This window comes from Hypomesus transpacificus, unplaced genomic scaffold (genome assembly GCF_021917145.1).
Source record: "Hypomesus transpacificus isolate Combined female unplaced genomic scaffold, fHypTra1 scaffold_211, whole genome shotgun sequence".
NCBI classification, from domain to species: domain Eukaryota; kingdom Metazoa; phylum Chordata; class Actinopteri; order Osmeriformes; family Osmeridae; genus Hypomesus; species Hypomesus transpacificus.
The window spans coordinates 1123-23123 of record NW_025813750.1 but is presented as its reverse complement, the minus strand read 5'-3'; the positions used below and the strand labels follow the sequence as shown (position 1 = coordinate 23123).

At 48.3% G+C, this 22001-nt stretch overlaps 1 protein-coding gene and 7 non-coding genes across 8 annotated transcripts; 1 reads left to right on the top strand and 7 right to left on the bottom strand.

Moving 5' to 3' along the window:
* Positions 1 to 1177: 1177 nt before the first annotated feature.
* Positions 1178 to 1259, bottom strand: trnal-aag. The gene has a single exon. It is a non-coding gene; the product is annotated as a tRNA-Leu (tRNA).
* A 4504-nt stretch (positions 1260 to 5763) lies between these two features.
* On the top strand, positions 5764 to 8319 carry LOC124462292. The gene is made up of 4 exons (XM_047013950.1): positions 5764 to 6130; positions 6261 to 6929; positions 7045 to 7120; positions 7253 to 8319. Exons 1-4 carry the CDS (start codon positions 5939 to 5941, stop codon positions 8317 to 8319), a joined length of 2004 nt encoding a protein of 667 aa, XP_046869906.1. The 5' UTR covers positions 5764 to 5938.
* A 1397-nt stretch (positions 8320 to 9716) lies between these two features.
* trnal-aag lies at positions 9717 to 9798 on the bottom strand. Its single transcript has one exon. It is a non-coding gene; the product is annotated as a tRNA-Leu (tRNA).
* Positions 9799 to 9926: 128 nt separating this feature from the next.
* Positions 9927 to 9998, bottom strand: trnag-ucc. The gene has a single exon. It is a non-coding gene; the product is annotated as a tRNA-Gly (tRNA).
* A 713-nt stretch (positions 9999 to 10711) lies between these two features.
* trnal-aag lies at positions 10712 to 10793 on the bottom strand. Its single transcript has one exon. It is a non-coding gene; the product is annotated as a tRNA-Leu (tRNA).
* Positions 10794 to 10921: 128 nt separating this feature from the next.
* trnag-ucc lies at positions 10922 to 10993 on the bottom strand. Its single transcript has one exon. It is a non-coding gene; the product is annotated as a tRNA-Gly (tRNA).
* Positions 10994 to 11706: 713 nt separating this feature from the next.
* On the bottom strand, positions 11707 to 11788 carry trnal-aag. The gene has a single exon. It is a non-coding gene; the product is annotated as a tRNA-Leu (tRNA).
* A 9502-nt stretch (positions 11789 to 21290) lies between these two features.
* Positions 21291 to 21362, bottom strand: trnag-ucc. The gene has a single exon. It is a non-coding gene; the product is annotated as a tRNA-Gly (tRNA).
* Positions 21363 to 22001: the final 639 nt, after the last annotated feature.

Sequence of the window (22001 nt, the reverse complement as noted above, 5' to 3'; positions counted from 1 at the left end):
CAGTCTCCATGACGGCCAACAGCGAGTTTCCCGGTCCCATCCAACGTCTATAAAGCCGAACAATGGATTTTGGTGTTTCAAATCCCATTGACACTGTATGACTATGTTTAGCTTGTGTTCTGCTCCTCTCTCTTACCAACCGTCTCTGGAGGAGGGGATCCCTCTCTGAATTGCTCCTCCCAAGGTTTCTTCCATTTTTTCTCCCGGTGGGAGTTTTTCTGGGAGTTTTTCCTTGTCTTCCTTGAGGGTTTAGGTTGGTTGAGGGGCAGTTCTATGGGCGCATGTGAAGCCCTCTGTGACATGCTTGCGTGTAAAAAGGGCTATACAAATAAATTTGATTTGATTTGATTTGACTTTAAAACCCACTTACTGACTTGAAAGCAACGAGACGGCATTAGCACCCTACAAAAGTGGCAGCAGTCGGATTCGAACCCACGCCTCCGGAGAGACTGGAGCCTAAATCCAGCGCCTTGGACCGCTCGGCCACGCTACCCCGTTGTCAGCTGTTGGCCACCCGAGCTTCTCCCAAAACTGATCGATACTGAACTAGTAACAGATTGCCCTAAACCTGGTTTATACTTCTGTCGAGTTTGGAACACTTGGCCTACTCCGGATGTGTTCGACCGTCACAAGAGACGAAATGCCTCTTCACGGTTTGTATTGTCTGGTGATGGAGCAACTATACCTACGATCCCCCAAGAAAGCATCAACGACAACACAACGAGCCACAGTTCACCTTTCAAACCCACTTACTGACGTGAAAGCAATGAGACGCCGTTAGCACCCTACAAAAGTGGCAGCAGTCGGATTCGAACCCACGCCTCCGGAGAGACTGGAGCCTAAATCCAGCGCCTTGGACCGCTCGGCCACGCTACCCCGTTGTCAGCTGTTGGCCACCCGAGCTTCTCCCAAAACTGATCGATACTGAACTAGTAACAGATTGCCCTAAACCTGGTTTATACTTCTGTCGAGTTTGGAACACTTGGCCTACTCCGGATGTGTTCGACCGTCACAAGAGACGAAATGCCTCTTCACGGTTTGTATTGTCTGGTGATGGAGCAACTATACCTACGATCCCCCAAGAAAGCATCAACGACAACACAACGAGCCACAGTTCACCTTTCAAACCCACTTACTGACGTGAAAGCAATGAGACGCCGTTAGCACCCTACAAAAGTGGCAGCGGTGGGATTCGAACCCACGCCTCCGGAGAGACTGGAGCCTTAATCCAGCGCCTTGGACCGCTCGGCCACGCTACCCCGTTGTCAGCTGTTGGCCAGCTGAGCTCGAACCGAAGCTGATCGATCGTCCAGGAGCTCACGTGACTATATCTAATGCCCGCAAGCAGTGGAATGACACCAGATAAAACACATTTTTCTCAAGGTTCTGCATTGGCCGGGAATCGAACCCGGGTCAGCCGCGCGGCAGGCTGCTATGAATGGTCTTAACTTCCTTAACTTTTCCCATTCATTCTCTATGGCTATCCTTAACCATATCGAATACTACCATTTGTGGCCACTATGGGGATTTGGGGGGCGCTGTTTCGCGGTTTTCTTACGAGATAGAGAAGCGTCTCAGATCAGAATATATTGTTTGAGAGAACAGTACACGTTGATCTGCACTGAGGTAAGATATCCATCTGGATAGATCTAAAAATAGCTAGCTAAATCATGAATGAACATGTTATTTTACTCATCTCTGCTTTGTGAAAACTCAACATTGAGCACGCTATGACTCTCAGTCTAACATTATGAATGAATGAAACTGTATGTACAGTAGCCACTAATGCAATGTTACGTTGGTACTACTATAACTTCCCAAAGTTATTCAGTAACGTTAGTTACTAACAATATACCGACAATGGTTTGCCAGCATGTTATGTAAAATTAATAGTGAATCGTGAATAAAAGTCATGTTAGAAGAGAGCTGTTCGCAGCTAATACACATTCCAAGACAAAGGACATTGAGGGGGATTGTTGGGGGATGGGGGAGGATGGGGGAGTTGAGATGAGGCACATTCACCTCAAGTAAGCACACTCATCGAATAGATACAGATCTACTGTAGGGCAGTGTTGTTTGAAAATACTCTGGCTACCACCCCCTCTTGACATGTAATTTGTTGAAATTATTGAATGTGTTATTTCTTTTAAATACAGATGTCTAAGCAAGTTTTTAGTTTTTATCCTGGGAGAGTGGTGGTGGTCTTTCGGAAGGGGTCACATGGCTACCTTCTCCAAGATGCAACTGAGGAAGCCAAGCGTTGGAAGGACTCCTCTGTCTCTCTGAAGGACAAGTCAGCACCCATAAAGGAGGAGCAGATGAGGGCAAGGGCGTGCTCTTTGGTCCGTGACCGAGGGGGGGATGTGTCTGATCAAACTGAGGTGTTGGGGGAGTATACTTTACAGTTTGGAAAGTATATGGGGAAATTGGTCAGATGGCTCCTTGAAAATGATGTGGGGTACACTCTGTACCTCATTAAACAATTTGAAAAGGAGCAAATGGCTGGCATGCCTTTGGATGGGCCCAGCAAAGACAGCCTGCGGTCCTTTGTAGGGTATGCCAATTCCTTCAAGGAAATCAAGGCAGTGCTGGAGTACGAGGCCAGGAGGACCGGGGCTGTCAGCTCAGTGGAGGAGGACCAACAGGTCGGCTTTGGCCGCATGCCAACAAGGACCTGGGGTGACGTCTGGGAGGGTAGGGCAGATGGCTTTGCAGCGTTCGTTCTGTCCCGGACCACCACTCCGGGAACTAGCATGGACAAACTGAAGCGGTACCTGACCAAGAAGACCCAGGAGGCATCCATGTCCTCTCCTCTGCTCGCCTCCAGCCAAGCCGTGGGTAGGTCATCAGTATTAATTAAATATTATAAGTAATTTAATGCTTGTGATTATGGTTAACTTTCATTTGATGCATGTAACAGATAGGATATAAATGTAACTATTGTACAGTGAAAGGAATACATTCTTATGTTTCTTTCCTGTTTGCACCACAGTCATGGATGAAGATGAAGACCTGGAGCAAGCCATGCTGAACATCTCCCCCTCCAAGATGGTCAAGCAGAGCTGTAAGTGAATGTTCCTTTGTGGGCCTTGTTGTGTGTGACTGAGGACACATTTAAAGCAATATGCTTTTGAACTGCTACTTGACAGCATGTTGTACATCTTTTCATCTCTGCTTTGTCACTAGCTGCTGCCCTGTCTTCGGGTGCATCTTCATCTCCCAGGAATAAGAGACCAGCAGGCCGAGGTCTCTTTGCATATCAGTTGTTGGGACCAAGACATGACTCTTGGTCAATGTTCATGCCACATTCCTGGCCTTGTTCAATGTTCATGCCACGTTTCTGGCCTTGTTCAATGTTTATGGTGTTCTGCCTTTCAAAACTCCAATCATGAATTTACATCCTCTCCATCGTTGATGGTAAGTGTTTTTTTTTCTTATACTCTGCATGATTCCCATTATGAATTTACAGGCTCTTCGTTGAGGGTAAGTGTTATTTGTCTTATACTCTGCATGATGACTGCATGAATGTGCATGCCACCGTTTGCATTGTTTGCTTAACAGGTTTTTGAACAAAATTATTTATTTAGGATTAAAGCTGTTTGATAGTTGCTGACAGATCCAATTGAGAGAAGTTCTTACATGCAAACAAAGCACACATGCAATTTGCCTCTGTCAGTCTGAAATATAACTTTTACACGGTGACTAACTTTGTCCTTTTTTTCAGGATATAAGAATCCATCCGCTGCTCAGTCTAAACTGCCTGGTAACAGACTGGACCCCAGCACTGCTCAAGGTAAAATGATCATGTTGCTAGGACTACATCTGAATCTCTTGCAATTTAAAAACATACTACAAACAATATGTTGTGTTTTGCATGAGCTACTATGTTAGATGTTGAGAATAACATTGTGCTTTCTGTAATAGAAAAGAGTAAACCAGCAGCCACACTCTCCAGACCAGACCAGGGTGATGGACTCACTTCTTTGTTGCCAGGTTAATATTGATGTCTACATGCGCCTAACTAGATACAAGATTTAATCAAACATAACTTACTTACCTCATTTAACTCTTAGCCTGTGATTGAAAGTCATCTCTCACTGCAGTCCCGGTAGCAAAAAGACAGGTTGTGAGCTATATACATATTTTGTCATTAGATCCCCCAGTTCCAGTGAAGGCTCCAGTGCCAGTTCCGCCCGAGTTGCTTGCACTGGGCCTGTGTACAGAGTCAGCAAACACTGCTATCTCAAAAGGTATGAGTCACTATTATTTAATAATATAATTACTTGAAAGTATTTAAAAATATTTTATATGTTTAAAAATCTATGTATTTAGTCTGTTGTTTACAGAATTTAGTTGCTCATCATTATCATCTGTCATCCTGCAGCCTCTCCCCGACTGGCTCCTGTGCTGTCTGCAGCCACCATGCCACCGCACTCTGCTCCATCTCCTGCCACGTCTGCTGCTGTCGCTCTACCCTGTCCTGTTCCAGCCGCAGCTGGTGCGCTACCTACCCCAGCTCCGTCTACCATCCCACCACCACTCCATAGGAAGGACCAAGACGTCAGCCAGTGGAACTGCTCCCAAAACCAGAAGATGTGGATGAAAACGGAGATGGAATCTTTGGGACTTTGGCCAGGATCTCGACCTGTACGACATCTGATGGGTATGATCTCCTTGTGGCGTCATCCACCCCAACCAGAACTCATAGATCCAGTCTATGATATGCCATCTCCCAAGTACTTCCAGCTACATCCATTTTTCATTTGGAAACCGGAGCATGCAATTATGGAGAGAGTGAGGAACAATTACATTTTACCCTGCCTCTACGGCTGCTCCACTCCCCATGAGGTTTCGGCAGGAGTTGGGCGACCCCGGGTCATTATTGGGACCAGCGGCCAGTACTACATCTTGGCCTCTCGGCTGAACTGCAAAACATGCAAGAGGTACTGGTTCGCTGACAAACCCCAGTGGATGGAAATGCTGCCACAACTCTTCTGCAACATCCTGCCAGCATTTCTCACCCACAAAAAAGCCATCTGCAAAACGGTAATGGATGAGCTATGTCGCACAGGGAGGTCGGCCACAGACATGGCAAATCAGCTGAATGAGGCTCTGCACCTACGGTACGAGAGGGCACACCTTGCCTATCTGTTGACTGTACAGAATGTGCAGGATGGTGACTCCGGCCTGTATGGGCAGAAGACCATCACAGGCACCATGCGGAAGGACAACACCCCTGATCCCTTTGGTACCTACGACTTGACCAATGGCTGGTGTGGGGTAGCCATCAGTCCCCGCTACCTAGTAGACTGCCTCGTACATGAGTACCACCGTAAGGAGAAGACCCTCACTCTTGTCCTGCAAGGCACTTTTGGGCAGGTCATTCGAGCTGACCACACACGGAAGGTGGCCCGGAAGGTGGTGCTCTCATCCGGAACCATGTCCTCGTGATGAATGAGAACTGGATGATCCTGTCCTGGGTGATGCTTCAGTCAGAGAGTGACCGGTCGCTGGAACCCATGTACGAGGGGCTGTCTCATCGCTACGACTCAGCTGGACTGCCGAAGGCAAAGTACCAGTGGGTGGACAGGTAAAAGCCAGATCACAGCTTTTGTATTCAATTTTACACAGGACAGAAACATTTAGCAAAATATAATATACTATATAGTTACAGGGGATTGTATGCAGGTGACATAGAAACTCAAAGCCTATCATTAATTTGTGTTTTTCTCTCTCTCTCTCTCACTGTGTGAGCAGGGACTGCTGTGGTGATTTCCGGATCCCAAACCTTGACCCCCAGGAGCACCTCCACTGGGATTCATGGAAAACCACGGAAGCTGTGGTGACGGGGGCAACATCTGGGAACCTGACCAACTCATGTGCCTCCCGGGGAAAGTACAGCAGCGACATCACTGTCAAACTGGACCTTTTCCATTGCATGCGGCGGTTCTCAAGGGAGTGCGTGTCAGAGCACCATACACTCCACAGCACTTTCTGCCGGTTCCTCAGTGCTGCATTCTGTGTGGTGGACCAGACTGACCTGCAGAGGCTGACGGAGGCATACGCCTTCTGTGGGATCAGGCCTGCCAATCCCACAAAGCAGCATATCCGGGAACACTGCCGGACCAAGGTACTTTTGAATGTTCATAACATTAATAATGCTTGTTATGTTATAACATAAATAAGAAAAATACGTAATTTCATTTCTGTATTCCGTTAATGCATATGAAATCATCTGTAATCCTTTTTTCAATTGTAAGGTACCACAACCTACAGAGCTGCTGGAGAGAGTGGAGAGCGTCCTCAAACAGTTCTTCCTAGAGACAGATCCCAATGGTGTCTACCTCTTCAAGCCGTCCATGCTAAAGCTGTGGAGACTCCAGAGGGTGCACATCCTGAGAGGCTGCCTGAGTGATCCAGAGGAGGAGGACGGGATCCTTTACAGACACGGAGGAACAGTGCAGCTCAACCACGTCAAGGGTGAAGGAGCAGCTGTCCCAGTGTGGATCCCTGTGAGAGGCACCTCCCAACAGGAGGGTTTCCATGCGCATCAGGCACGGTGGATCACAGGCAACTGTGTTTCCTCCGAGCTCTTCCAGGCTCAAGGCATGATGGGCATGGCACGGTGGAACTTTCAGAGATTGGTGGATCTGAAGTTACCGGACGTGAAGCTACCTGCAGTCTTTGACCCAGTGCTCATCATGCAGCTGAACGTGGCATCGGAGAGGGTGACCGGCCATGCCAAATACCCTGAATGCCACAGAGACACAGGGGAGAGATTTGGCCTGCAGTATGTGGAGCCAGGCTGTCGCCCTGTGCCTCTGGACTGGTTCAAGAACAGGTCCCAGGGGGCTGATGAAGAGGGAGCTGAGGAAGAGGAGGCTGACCGGGTGGTCGCCGACCAGCCCTTCATCACGCCAGAAGACAATGTAAGTTGCATTGATAGCACTTTGTAATTTACACTTTCAAACTTACACAGGTTATACCTGCAGACTAAGAACACATGTTTAAATAATTGAAATGCATGTACTTCCTCTGTTGCAGGATGACGTCTTTGGTGAGGCTTCTGGAGTCTTGCCCCAGACCACAGTCCAGCCAGTCCAATCAACCTCCACTCAAGGTAATTTTGCAAATATCCCTCATTTTACACATCTGCTAGTAAAATGTGAATGAGATGCAACACTCAAGTTGCACTGATGCTTGATAGAGCAAGATTTTATATTTATTATGTGTTATTTCTACTTGTCTTCAGGTCTGCCAACGACACCTGCACTGCCCATCACAGCAAACCCGCGTGCTGCTCGCACAATGTCCATCAAGGCAGGCGGGCTTCTGTACGTCTTGGACCATTCCCGGTGGACAGAGGCCATGAAGGAGGTCATCGACGGCCTCATAGGAATCCACCAAGGGTCGAAGGATTTCCTGCAGAGGGTGGACAGTGACTACGCTGGCTTGGTGCAGGCTGCTTCCCGTGATCCCAATAGCCTGTTGCATCCAACAACAAAGCAACACATTTCACAGTATGTGAAGCATTGGGCAAAGCGGACCAACGCCAGCACGTCCCTGAACACCAGCCCACAGAAACTCCTGGAGACGCAGCAGCTGTGGCAGCACCTGACGGCAGAGAGTGAGACCAAGAGCGTGCCGGTGGTGACCATACCACCCGCTGCGGTCAATCCACCTGGGAGAGATCCCCAGGAGGCCCCTCTGACCAAGGCTGCTATCGAGGACATGGTGCGGGACATAGTCCAGAAGCAGACGGCACTGCAACAACAGCAGCAGCAGCAGCTGGGCAAAAAGAAGACGAGGAACTGTCTTGCCTGTGGCCAGCCGAAGTCGCGACACCAGGGAGACGGTTCCTCCATCCACCTCTTCTACCAGTCTGGGGAGGTCAAGTACTTTTACTGCTCACAAAGAGTCCACAAGCTCTATGCAGCAGAAGGCCTGAATGACCCCAGAATGCCGTTTGAGGACTTTGCGGACACCCCTTTCTTTGGGAAAGAGCTTGAGGCAGCCAAGCTCAGGTCAGCAGAGGCACGGAGGTTGGCTGATCTGCGGGGGAAATGGAGGGCGGCAGAACAGCAGCCCACCGGTCGGCTCTGCAAGTTCTGCCGCAAGCCCATCAAGCAGGGGCCAGAAAGCCCCCATGTGTACCATTCGTTCCGGGGTGTGGCGGGCAGGTACATTTACTGTCCTACCAGGGTGCTGTCCCTGTACAAGGCAGACGGAATGAATGCTGAAATGACCTGGGGGGAGTTTCAACAATCAGCCTTCTACAAGGCAGAGAAGAAGAGGTGGGCTGAGGAGAAGGGGAAGTAGGCAAACTGTACATAAAAATTGTTGTAAATAGTTCAAATAAATAATATGACTGTTTTGCACTTAATCTAGGTTATTTGTACAAGCCTTGATTACATGTTCCAATAAATGGCCAAAATAAGATTGTGTGTTCATCTCAGTTATTTGTATCACAATTAATCATCAAATAAATGTTCATGATGTATGAAAATGGAGATGGATCAGACTATTGATTACCATTGACCCCTTAAGACTCATCTGTACAAATGTCTTCATTTAGTGGCGCAAACAAATCCAGGCAACTGGTTACACTGAAAATAAATCCCCAATATTAGAGGTTTTTACCAGAATATATTTTTTTATATTCCATCAAAACCAGACAATATACAAACAATGAAAATAGTGCCAACGGACAATACACAATCTTGTTAATAAACAAGGCTAAATACAATTGTGATGTATTTGTAATGTACAATACTGCAATTTTAGATGTAGATTAGAGGCATCTCAGTATGGCCTTTTACATTGGTTTGATATATAGCAGATAACCAGTGCCACTATATTGTATCATTGAAAGAAGTACAATAAATCATTTGTAATAAACATCGTCGTGACTGGGATTCGACACGAGTACCCCAATTTTTCCCTTTACAGGTACAGGCGTCTGCCCGCCGCGTGGAAGGCAGCTATGCTTGCCACTATACCACCAATGCCCACAACATCCTCCATGATCGCACAGTATTTCGAGCCACGGTTCGATTTTTCACACCACCTACTGACGTCCAACTAGTAAGAGATTGCCATAAACCTGGTTTATACTTCTGTCGAGTTTGGAACACTTGGCCTAATCCGGATGTGCTCGACCGTCACAAGAGACGAAATGCCTCTCACACTTTGTATTGTCTGGTGATGGAGCCACTATACCTACGATGCCCCAAGAAAGCATCAACGACAACATGTCGAGCCATAATTCAACTTTCAAACCCACTTACTGACTTGAAAGCAACGAGACGGCATTATCACCCTACAAAAATGGCAGCAGTCGGATTCTAACCCACGCCTCCGGAGAGACTGGAGCCTAAATCCAGCGCCTTGGACGGCTCGGCCACGCTACCCCGTTGTCAGCTGTTGGCCACCCGAGCTTCTCCCAAAACTGATCGATACTGAACTAGTAACAGATTGCCCTAAACCTGGTTTATACTTCTGTCGAGTTTGGAACACTTGGCCTACTCCGGATGTGTTCGACCGTCACAAGAGACGAAATGCCTCTTCACGGTTTGTATTGTCTGGTGATGGAGCCACTATACCTACGATGCCCCAAGAAAGCATCAACGACAACACAACACGTCGAGCCACAGTTCACCTTTCAAACCCACTTACTGACGTGAAAGCAATGAGACGCCGTTAGCACCCTACAAAAGCGGCAGCGGTGGGATTCGAACCCACGCCTCCGGAGAGACTGGAGCCTTAATCCAGCGCCTTGGACCGCTCGGCCACGCTACCCCGTTGTCAGCTATTGGCCAGCCGAGCTCAAACTGAAGCTGATCGATCGTCCAGGAGCTCACGTGACTATATCTAATGCCCGCAAGCAGTGGAATGACACCAGATAAAACACATCTTTCTCAAGGTTCTGCATTGGCCGGGAATCGAACCCGGGTCAACTGCTTGGAAGGCAGCTATGCTTGCCACTATACCACCAATGCCCACAACATCCTCCATGATCGCACAGCTTTTCGAGCCACGGTTCGATTTTTCACACCACCTACTGACGTCCAACTAGTAAGAGATTGCCATAAACCTGGTTTATACTTCTGTCGAGTTTGGAACACTTGGCCTAATCCGGATGTGCTCGACCGTCACAAGAGCCGAAATGCCTCTCACACTTTGTATTGTCTGGTGATGGAGCCACTATACCTACGATGCCCCAAGAAAGCATCAACGACAACATGTCGAGCCATAATTCAACTTTAAAACCCACTTACTGACTTGAAAGCAACGAGACGGCATTATCACCCTACAAAAATGGCAGCAGTCGGATTCTAACCCACGCCTCCGGAGAGACTGGAGCCTAAATCCAGCGCCTTGGACGGCTCGGCCACGCTACCCCGTTGTCAGCTGTTGGCCACCCGAGCTTCTCCCAAAACTGATCGATACTGAACTAGTAACAGATTGCCCTAAACCTGGTTTATACTTCTGTCGAGTTTGGAACACTTGGCCTACTCCGGATGTGTTCGACCGTCACAAGAGACGAAATGCCTCTTCACGGTTTGTATTGTCTGGTGATGGAGCCACTATACCTACGATGCCCCAAGAAAGCATCAACGACAACACAACACAACACGTCGAGCCACAGTTCACCTTTCAAACCCACTTACTGACGTGAAAGCAATGAGACGCCGTTAGCACCCTACAAAAGTAGCAGCGGTGGGATTCGAACCCACGCCTCCGGAGAGACTGGAGCCTTAATCCAGTGCCTTGGACCGCTCGGCCACGCTACCCCGTTGTCAACTGTTGGCCAGCCGAGCTCGAACCGAAGCTGATCGATCGTCCAGGAGCTCACGTTACTATATCTAATGCCCGCAAGCAGTGGAATGACACCAGATAAAACACATTTTTCTCAAGGTTCTGCATTGGCCGGGAATCGAACCCGGGTCAACTGCTTGGAAGGCAGCTATGCTTGCCACTATACCACCAATGCCCACGACATCCTCCATGATCGCACAGGTTTTCGAGCCACGGTTCGATTTTTCACACCACCTACTGACGTCCAACTAGTAAGAGATTGCCATAAACCTGGTTTATACTTCTGTCGAGTTTGGAACACTTGGCCTAATCCGGATGTGCTCGACCGTCACAAGAGACGAAATGCCTCTCACACTTTGTATTGTCTGGTGATGGAGCCACTATACCTACGATGCCCCAAGAAAGCATCAACGACAACATGTCGAGCCATAATTCAACTTTAAAACCCACTTACTGACTTGAAAGCAACGAGACGGCATTATCACCCTACAAAAATGGCAGCAGTCGGATTCTAACCCACGCCTCCGGAGAGACTGGAGCCTAAATCCAGCGCCTTGGACGGCTCGGCCACGCTACCCCGTTGTCAGCTGTTGGCCACCCGAGCTTCTCCCAAAACTGATCGATACTGAACTAGTAACAGATTGCCCTAAACCTGGTTTATACTTCTGTCGAGTTTGGAACACTTGGCCTACTCCGGATGTGTTCGACCGTCACAAGAGACGAAATGCCTCTTCACGGTTTGTATTGTCTGGTGATGGAGCCACTATACCTACGATGCCCCAAGAAAGCATCAACGACAACACAACACAACACGTCGAGCCACAGTTCACCTTTCAAACCCACTTACTCACGTGAAAGCAATGAGACGCCGTTAGCACCCTACAAAAGTGGCAGCGGTGGGATTCGAACCCACGCCTCCGGAGAGACTGGAGCCTTAATCCAGCGCCTTGGACCGCTCGGCCACGCTACCCTGTTGTCAACTGTTGGCCAGCCGAGCTCGAACCGAAGCTGATCGATCGTCCAGGAGCTCACGTGACTATATCTAATGCCCGCAAGCAGTGGAATGACACCAGATAAAATACATTTTTCTCAAGGTTCTGCATTGGCCGGGAATCGAACCCGGGTCAGCCGCGCGGGAGGCTGCGATGAATGGTCTTAACTTCCTTAACTTTTCCCATTCATTCTCTATGGCTATCCTTAACCATATCGAATACTACCATTTGTGGCCACTATGGGGATTTGGGGGGCGCTGTTTCGCGGTTTTCTTACGAGATAGAGAAGCGTCTCAGATCAGAATATTTTTTGAGAGAACAGTACACGTAGATCTGCACTGAGGTAAGATATCCATCTGGATAGATCTAAAAATAGCTAGCTAAATCATGAATGAACATGTTATTTTACTCATCTCTGCTTTGTGAAAACTCAACATTGAGCACGCTATGACTCTCAGTCTAACAGTATGAATGAATGAAACTGTATGTACAGTAGCCACTAATGCAATGTTACGTTGGTACTACTATAACTTCCCAAAGTTATTCAGTAACGTTAGTTACTAACAATATACCGACAATGGTTTGCCAGCATGTTATGTAAAATTAATAGTGAATCGTGAATAAAAGTCATGTTAGAAGAGAGCTGTTCGCAGCTAATACACATTCCAAGACAAAGGACATTGAGGGGGATTGTTGGGGGATGGGGGAGGATGGGGGAGTTGAGATGAGGCACATTCACCTCAAGTAAGCACACTCATCGAATAGATACAGATCTACTGTAGGGCAGTGTTGTTTGAAAATACTCTGGCTACCACCCCCTCTTGACATGTAATTTGTTGTAATTATTGAATGTGTTATTTCTTTTAAATACAGATGTCTAAGCAAGTTTTTAGTTTTTATCCTGGGAGAGTGGTGGTGGTCTTTCGGAAGGGGTCACATGGCTACCTTCTCCAAGATGCAACTGAGGAAGCCAAGCGTTGGAAGGACTCCTCTGTCTCTCTGAAGGACAAGTCAGCACCCATAAAGGAGGAGCAGATGAGGGCAAGGGCGTGCTCTTTGGTCCGTGACCGAGGGGGGGATGTGTCTGATCAAACTGAGGTGTTGGGGGAGTATACTTTACAGTTTGGAAAGTATAAGGGGAAATTGGTCAGATGGCTCCTTGAAAATGATGTGGGGTACACTCTGTACCTCATTAAACAATTTGAAAAGGAGCAAATGGCTGGCATGCCTTTGGATGGGCCCAGCAAAGACAGCCTGCGGTCCTTTGTAGGGTATGCCAATTCCTTCAAGGAAATCAAGGCAGTGCTGGAGTACGAGGCCAGGAGGACCGGGGCTGTCAGCTCAGTGGAGGAGGACCAACAGGTCGGCTTTGGCCGCATGCCAACAAGGACCTGGGGTGACGTCTGGGAGGGTAGGGCAGATGGCTTTGCAGCGTTCGTTCTGTCCCGGACCACCACTCCGGGAACTAGCATGGACAAACTGAAGCGGTACCTGACCAAGAAGACCCAGGAGGCATCCATGTCCTCTCCTCTGCTCGCCTCCAGCCAAGCCGTGGGTAGGTCATCAGTATTAATTAAATATTATAAGTAATTTAATGCTTGTGATTATGGTTAACTTTCATTTGATGCATGTAACAGATAGGATATAAATGTAACTATTGTACAGTGAAAGGAATACATTCTTATATTTCTTTCCTGTTTGCACCACAGTCATGGATGAAGATGAAGACCTGGAGCAAGCCATGCTGAACATCTCCCCCTCCAAGATGGTCAAGCAGAGCTGTAAGTGAATGTTCCTTTGTGGGCCTTGTTGTGTGTGACTGAGGACACATTTAAAGCAATATGCTTTTGAACTGCTACTTGACAGCATGTTGTACATCTTTTCATCTCTGCTTTGTCACTAGCTGCTGCCCTGTCTTCGGGTGCATCTTCATCTCCCAGGAATAAGAGACCAGCAGGCCGAGGTCTCTTTGCATATCAGTTGTTGGGACCAAGACATGACTCTTGGTCAATGTTCATGCCACGTTCCTGGCCTTGTTCAATGTTCATGCCACGTTTCTGGCCTTGTTCAATGTTTATGGTGTTCTGCCTTTCAAAACTCCAATCATGAATTTACATCCTCTCCATCGTTGATGGTAAGTGTTTTTTTTCTTATACTCTGCATGATTCCCATTATGAATTTACAGGCTCTTCGTTGAGGGTAAGTGTTATTTGTCTTATACTCTGCATGATGACTGCATGAATGTGCATGCCACCGTTTGCATTGTTTGCTTAACAGGTTTTTGAACAAAATTATTTATTTAGGATTAAAGCTGTTTGATAGTTGCTGACAGATCCAATTGAGAGAAGTTCTTACATGCAAACAAAGCACACATGCAATTTGCCTCTGTCAGTCTGAAATATAACTTTTACACGGTGACTAACTTTGTCCTTTTTTTCAGGATATAAGAATCCATCCGCTGCTCAGTCTAAACTGCCTGGTAACAGACTGGACCCCAGCACTGCTCAAGGTAAAATGATCATGTTCCTAGGACTACATCTGAATCTCTTGCAATTTAAAAACATACTACAAACAATATGTTGTGTTTTGCATGAGCTACTATGTTAGATGTTGAGAATAACATTGTGCTTTCTGTAATAGAAAAGAGTAAACCAGCAGCCACACTCTCCAGACCAGACCAGGGTGATGGACTCACTTCTTTGTTGCCAGGTTAATATTGATGTCTACATGCGGCCTAACTAGATACAAGATTTAATCAAACATAACTTACTTACCTCATTTAACTCTTAGCCTGTGATTGAAAGTCATCTCTCACTGCAGTCCTCGGTAGCAAAAAGACAGGTTGTGAGCTATATACATATTTTGTCATTAGATCCCCCAGTTCCAGTGAAGGCTCCAGTGCCAGTTCCGCCGAGTTGCTTGCACTGGGCCTGTGTACAGAGTCAGCAAACACTGCTATCTCAAAAGGTATGAGTCACTATTATTTAATAATATAATTACTTGAAAGTATTTAAAAATATTTTATATGTTTAAAAATCTATGTATTTAGTCTGTTGTTTACAGAATGTAGTTGCTCATCATTATCATCTGTCATCCTGCAGCCTCTCCCCGACTGGCTCCTGTGCTGTCTGCAGCCACCATGCCACCGCACTCTGCTCCCATCTCCTGCCACGTCTGCTGCTGTCGCTCTACCCTGTCCTGTTCCAGCCGCAGCTGGTGCGCTACCTACCCCAGCTCCGTCTACCATCCCACCACCACTCCATAGGAAGGACCAAGACGTCAGCCAGTGGAACTGCTCCCAAAACCAGAAGATGTGGATGAAAACGGAGATGGAATCTTTGGGACTTTGGCCAGGATCTCGACCTGTACGACATCTGATGGGTATGATCTCCTTGTGGCGTCATCCACCCCAACCAGAACTCATAGATCCAGTCTATGATATGCCATCTCCCAAGTACTTCCAGCTACATCCATTTTTCATTTGGAAACCGGAGCATGCAATTATGGAGAGAGTGAGGAACAATTACATTTTACCCTGCCTCTACGGCTGCTCCACTCCCCATGTGGTTTCGGCAGGAGTTGGGGCGACCCCGGGTCATTATTGGGACCAGCGGCCAGTACTACATCTTGGCCTCTCGGCTGAACTGCAAAACATGCAAGAGGTACTGGTTCGCTGACAAACCCCAGTGGATGGAAATGCTGCCACAACTCTTCTGCAACATCCTGCCAGCATTTCTCACCCACAAAAAAGCCATCTGCAAAACGGTAATGGATGAGCTATGTCGCACAGGGAGGTCGCCACAGACATGGCAAATCAGCTGAATGAGGCTCTGCACCTACGGTACGAGAGGGCACACCTTGCCTATCTGTTGACTGTACAGAATGTGCAGGATGGTGACTCCGGCCTGTATGGGCAGAAGACCATCACAGGCACCATGCGGAAGGACAACACCCCTGATCCCTTTGGTACCTACGACTTGACCAATGGCTGGGTGTGGGGTAGCCATCAGTCCCCGCTACCTAGTAGACTGCCTCGTACATGAGTACCACCGTAAGGAGAAGACCCTCACTTTTGTCCTGCAAGGCACTTTTGGGCAGGTCATTCGAGCTGACCACACACGGAAGGTGGCCCGGAAGGTGGTGCTCTCATCCGGAACCATGTCCTCGTGATGAATGAGGAACTGGATGATCCTGTCCCTGGGTGATGCTTCAGTCAGAGAGTGACCGGTCGCTGGAACCCATGTACGAGGGGCTGTCTCATCGCTACGACTCAGCTGGACTGCCGAAGGCAAAGTACCAGTGGGTGGACAGGTAAAAGCCAGATCACAGCTTTTGTATTCAATTTTACACAGGACAGAAACATTTAGCAAAATATAATATACTATATAGTTACAGGGGATTGTATGCAGGTGACATAGAAACTCAAAGCCTATCATTAATTTGTGTTTTTCTCTCTCTCTCTCTCACTGTGTGAGCAGGGACTGCTGTGGTGATTTCCGGATCCCAAACCTTGACCCCCAGGGAGCACCTCCACTGGGATTCATGGAAAACCACGGAAGCTGTGGTGACGGGGGCAACATCTGGGAACCTGACCAACTCATGTGCCTCCCGGGGAAAGTACAGCAGCGACATCACTGTCAAACTGGACCTTTTCCATTGCATGCGGCGGTTCTCAAGGGAGTGCGTGTCAGAGCACCATACACTCCACAGCACTTTCTGCCGGTTCCTCAGTGCTGCATTCTGTGTGGTGGACCAGACTGACCTGCAGAGGCTGACGGAGGCATACGCCTTCTGTGGGATCAGGCCTGCCAATCCCACAAAGCAGCATATCCGGGAACACTGCCGGACCAAGGTACTTTTGAATGTTCATAACATTAATAATGCTTGTTATGTTATAACATAAATAAGAAAAATACGTAATTTCATTTCTGTATTCCGTTAATGCATATGAAATCATCTGTAATCCTTTTTTCAATTGTAAGGTACCACAACCTACAGAGCTGCTGGAGAGAGTGGAGAGCGTCCTCAAACAGTTCTTCCTAGAGACAGATCCCAATGGTGTCTACCTCTTCAAGCCGTCCATGCTAAAGCTGTGGAGACTCCAGAGGGTGCACATCCTGAGAGGCTGCCTGAGTGATCCAGAGGAGGAGGACGGGATCCTTTACAGACACGGAGAACAGTGCAGCTCAACCACGTCAAGGGTGAAGGAGCAGCTGTTCCCCAGTGTGGATCCCTGTGAGAGGCACCTCCCAACAGGGAGGGTTTCCATGCGCATCAGGCACGGTGGATCACAGGCAACTGTGTTTCCTCCGAGCTCTTCCAGGCTCAAGGCATGATGGGCATGGCACGGTGGAACTTTCAGAGATTGGTGGATCTGAAGTTACCGGACGTGAAGCTACCTGCAGTCCTTTGACCCAGTGCTCATCATGCAGCTGAACGTGGCATCGGAGAGGGTGACCGCCATGCCAAATACCCTGCACTGCAGTTGAGCCACAGAGACACAGGGGAGAGATTTGGCCTGCAGTATGTGGAGCCAGGCTGTCGCCCTGTGCCTCTGGACTGGTTCAAGAACAGGTCCCAGGGGGCTGATGAAGAGGGGAGCTCAGGAAGAGGAGGCTGACCGGGTGGTCGCCGACCAGCCCTTCATCACGCCAGAAGACAATGTAAGTTGCATTGATAGCACTTTGTAATTTACCCTTTCAAACTTACACAGGTTATACCTGCAGACTAAGCACACATGTTTAAATAATTGAAATGCATGTACTTCCTCTGTTGCAGGATGACGTCTTTGGTGAGGCTTCTGGAGTCTTGCCCCAGACCACAGTCCAGCCAGTCCAATCAACCTCCACTCAAGGTAATTTTGCAAATATCCCTCATTTTACACATCTGCTAGTAAAATGTGAATGAGATGCAACACTCAAGTTGCACTGATGCTTGATAGAGCAAGATTTTATATTTATTATGTGTTATTTCTACTTGTCTTCAGGTCTGCCAACGACACCTGCACTGCCCATTACAGCAAACCCGCGTGCTGCTCGCACAATGTCCATCAAGGCAGGCGGGCTTCTGTACGTCTTGGACCATTCCCGGTGGACAGAGGCCATGAAGGAGGTCATCGACGGCCTCATAGGAATCCACCAAGGGTCGAAGGATTTCCTGCAGGAGGGTGGACAGTGACTACGCTGGCTTGGTGCAGGGCTGCTTCCCGTGATCCCAATAGCCTGTTGCATCCAACAACAAAGCAACACATTTCACAGTATGTGAAGCATTGGGGCAAAGCGGACCAACGCCAGCACGTCCCTGAACACCAGCCCAGAGAAACTTCTGGAGACGCAGCAGCTGTGGCAGCACCTGACGGCAGAGAGTGAGACCAAGAGCGTGCCGGTGGTGACCATACCACCCGCTGCGGTCAATCCACCTGGGAGAGATCCCCAGGAGGCCCCTCTGACCAAGGCTGCTATCGAGGACATGGTGCGGGACATAGTCCAGAAGCAGACGGCACTGCAACAACAGCAGCAGCAGCAGCTGGGCAAAAAGAAGACGAGGGAACTGTCTTGCCTGTGGCCAGCCGAAGTCGCGATACCAGGGAGACGGTTCCTCCATCCACCTCTTCTACCAGTCTGGGAGGTCAAGTACTTTTTACTGCTCACAAAGAGTCCACAAGCTCTATGCAGCAGAAGGCCTGAATGACCCCAGAATGCCGTTTGAGGACTTTGCGGACACCCCTTTCTTTGGGAAAGAGCTTGAGGCAGCCAAGCTCAGGTCAGCAGAGGCACGGAGGTTGGCTGATCTGCGGGGGAAACGGAGGGCGGCAGAACAGCAGCCCACCGGTCGGCTCTGCAAGTTCTGCCGCAAGCCCATCAAGCAGGGGCCAGAAAGCCCCATGTGTACCATTCGTTCCGGGGTGTGGCGGGCAGGTACATTTACTGTCCTACCAGGGTGCTGTCCCTGTACAAGGCAGACGGAATGAATGCTGAAATGACCTGGGGGGAGTTTCAACAATCAGCCTTCTACAAGGCAGAGAAGAAGAGGTGGGCTGAGGAGAAGGGGAAGTAGGCAAACTGTACATAAAAATTGTTGTAAATAGTTCAAATAAATAATATGACTGTTTTTGCACTTAATCTAGGTTATTGTACAAGCCTTGATTACATGTTCCAATAAATGGCCAAAATAAGATTGTGTGTTCATCTCAGTTATTTGTATCACAATTAATCATCAAATAAATGTTCATGATGTATGAAAATGGAGATGGATCAGACTATTGATTACCATTGACCCCTTAAGACTCATCTGTACAAATGTCTTCATTTAGTGGCTCAAACAAATCCAGGCAACTGGTTACACTGAAAATAAATCCCCAATATTAGAGGTTTTTACCAGAATATATTTTTTTTATATTCCATCAAAACCAGACAATATACAAACAATGAAAATAGTGCCAACGACAATACACAATCTTGTTAATAAACAAGGCTGAATACAATTATGATGTATTTGTAATGTACAATACTGCAATTTTTAGATGTAGATTAGAGGCATCTCAGTATGGCCTTTTACATTGGTTTGATATATAGCAGATAACCAGTGCCACTATTGTATCATTGAAAGAAGTACAATAAATCATTTGTAATAAACATCGTCGTGACTGGGATTCGACACGAGTACCCCAATTTTTCCCTTTACAGGTACAGGCGTCTGCCCGCCGCGTGGAAGGCAGCTATGCTTGCCACTATACCACCAATACCCACGACATCCTCCATGATCGCACAGCTTTTCGAGCCACGGTTCGATTTTTCACACCACCTACTGACGTCCAACTAGTAAGAGTTTGCCATAAACCTGGTTTATACTTCTGTCGAGTTTGGAACACTTGGCCTAATCCGGATGTGCTCGACCGTCACAAGAGACGAAATGCCTCTCACACTTTGTATTGTCTGGTGATGGAGCCACTATACCTACGATGCCCCAAGAAAGCATCAACGACAACATGTCGAGCCACAGTTCACCTTTAAAACCCACTTACTGACTTGAAAGCAACGAGACGGCATTAGTACCCTACAAAAGTGGCAGCAGTCGGATTCGAACCCACGCCTCCGGAGAGACTGGAGCCTAAATCCAGCGCCTTGGACCGCTCGGCCCACGCTACCCCGTTGTCAGCTGTTGGCCCAGCCGAGCTCAAACCGAAGCTGATCGATCGCTCCAGGAGCTCACGTGACTATATTTAATGCCGCAAGCAGTGGAATGACACCAGATAAAACACATCTTTCTCAAGGTTCTGCATTGGCCGGGAATCGAACCCGGGTCAACTGCTTGGAAGGCAGATATGCTTGCCACTATACCACCAATGCCCACGACATCCTCCATGATCGCACAGCTTTTCGAGCCACGGTTCGATTTTTCACACCACCTACTGACGTCCAACTAGTAAGAGTTTGCCATAAACCTGGTTTATACTTCTGTCGAGTTTGGAACACTTGCCTAATCCGGATGTGCTCGACCGTCACAAGAGACGAAATGCCTCTCACACTTTGTATTGTCTGGTGATGGAGCCACTATACCTACGATGCCCAAGAAAGCATCAACGACAACATGTCGAGCCACAGTTCACCTTTCAAACCCACTTACTGACATGAAAGCAACGAGACGGCGTTAGCACCCTACTAAAGTGGCAGCGGTGGGATTCGAACCCACGCCTCCGGAGAGACTGAGCCTTAATCCAGGCCCTTGGAACGCTCGGCCACGCTACCCCGTTGTCACGCTGTTGGCCAGCCGAGCTCAAACCGAAGCTGATCGATCGTCCAGGAGCTCACGTGACTATATCTAATGCCCGCAAGCAGTGGAATGACACCAGATAAAAACACATCTTTCTCAAGGTTCTGCATTGGCCGGAATCGAACCCGGGTCAACTGCTTGGAAGGCAGATATGCTTGCCACTATACCACCAATGCCCACGACATCCTCCATGATCGCACAGCTTTTCGAGCCACGGTTCGATTTTTCACACCACCTACTGACGTCCAACTAGTAAGAGTTTGCCATAAACCTGGTTTATACTTCTGTCGAGTTTGGAACACTTGGCCTAATCCGGATGTGCTCGACCGTCACAAGAGACGAAATGCCTCTCACACTTTGTATTGTCTGGTGATGGAGCCACTATACCTACGATGCCCCAAGAAAGCATCAACGACAACATGTCGAGCCACAGTTCACCTTTCAAACCCACTTACTGACATGAAAGCAACGAGACGGCGTTAGCACCCTACAAAACTGGCAGCGGTGGGGATTCGAACCCACGCCTCCGGAGAGACTGGAGCCTAAATCCAGCACCTTGGAGCCGCTCGGCCACGCTACCCCCGTTGTCAACTGTTGGCCAGCCGAGCTCCAACCGAGCTGATCGATCGTCCAGGAGCTCACGTGAGTAGTCTAAATGCCCGCAAGCAGTGGAATGACACCAGATAAAACACATCTTTCTCAAGCTTCCGCATTGGCCGGGAATCGAACCCGGGTCAACTGCTTGGAAGGCAGCTATGCTTGCCACTATACCACCAATGCCCACGACATCCTCCATGATCGCACAGCTTTTCGAGCCACGGTTCGATTTTTCACACCACCTACTGACGTCCAACTAGTAAGAGATTGCCATAAACCTGGTTTATACTTCTGTCGAGTTTGGAACATTTGGCCTAATCCGGATGTGCTCGACCGTCACAAGGGACGAAATGCCCCCACACTTTGTATTGTCTGGTGATGGAGCCACTATACCTACGATGCCCCAAGAAAGCATCAACGACAACATGTTCGAGCCACAGCTCACCTTTAAAACCACTTACTGACTTGAAAGCAACGAGACGCATTAGCACCCTACAAAAGTGGCAGCAGTCGGATTTGAACCCACGCCTCCGGAGAGACTGGAGCCTAAATCCAGCGCCTTGGACCGCTCGGCCACGCTACCCCGTTGTCAGCTGTTGGCCACCCGAGCTTCTCCCAAAACTGATCGATACTGAACTAGTAACAGATTGCCCTAAACCTGGTTTATACTTCTGTCGAGTTTGGAACACTTGGCCTACTCCGGATGTGTTCGACCTTCACAAGAGACGAAATGCCTCTTCACGTTTGTATTGTCTGGTGATGGAGCCACTATACCTACGATGCCCCCAAGAAAGCATCAACGACAACACAACACAACGAGCC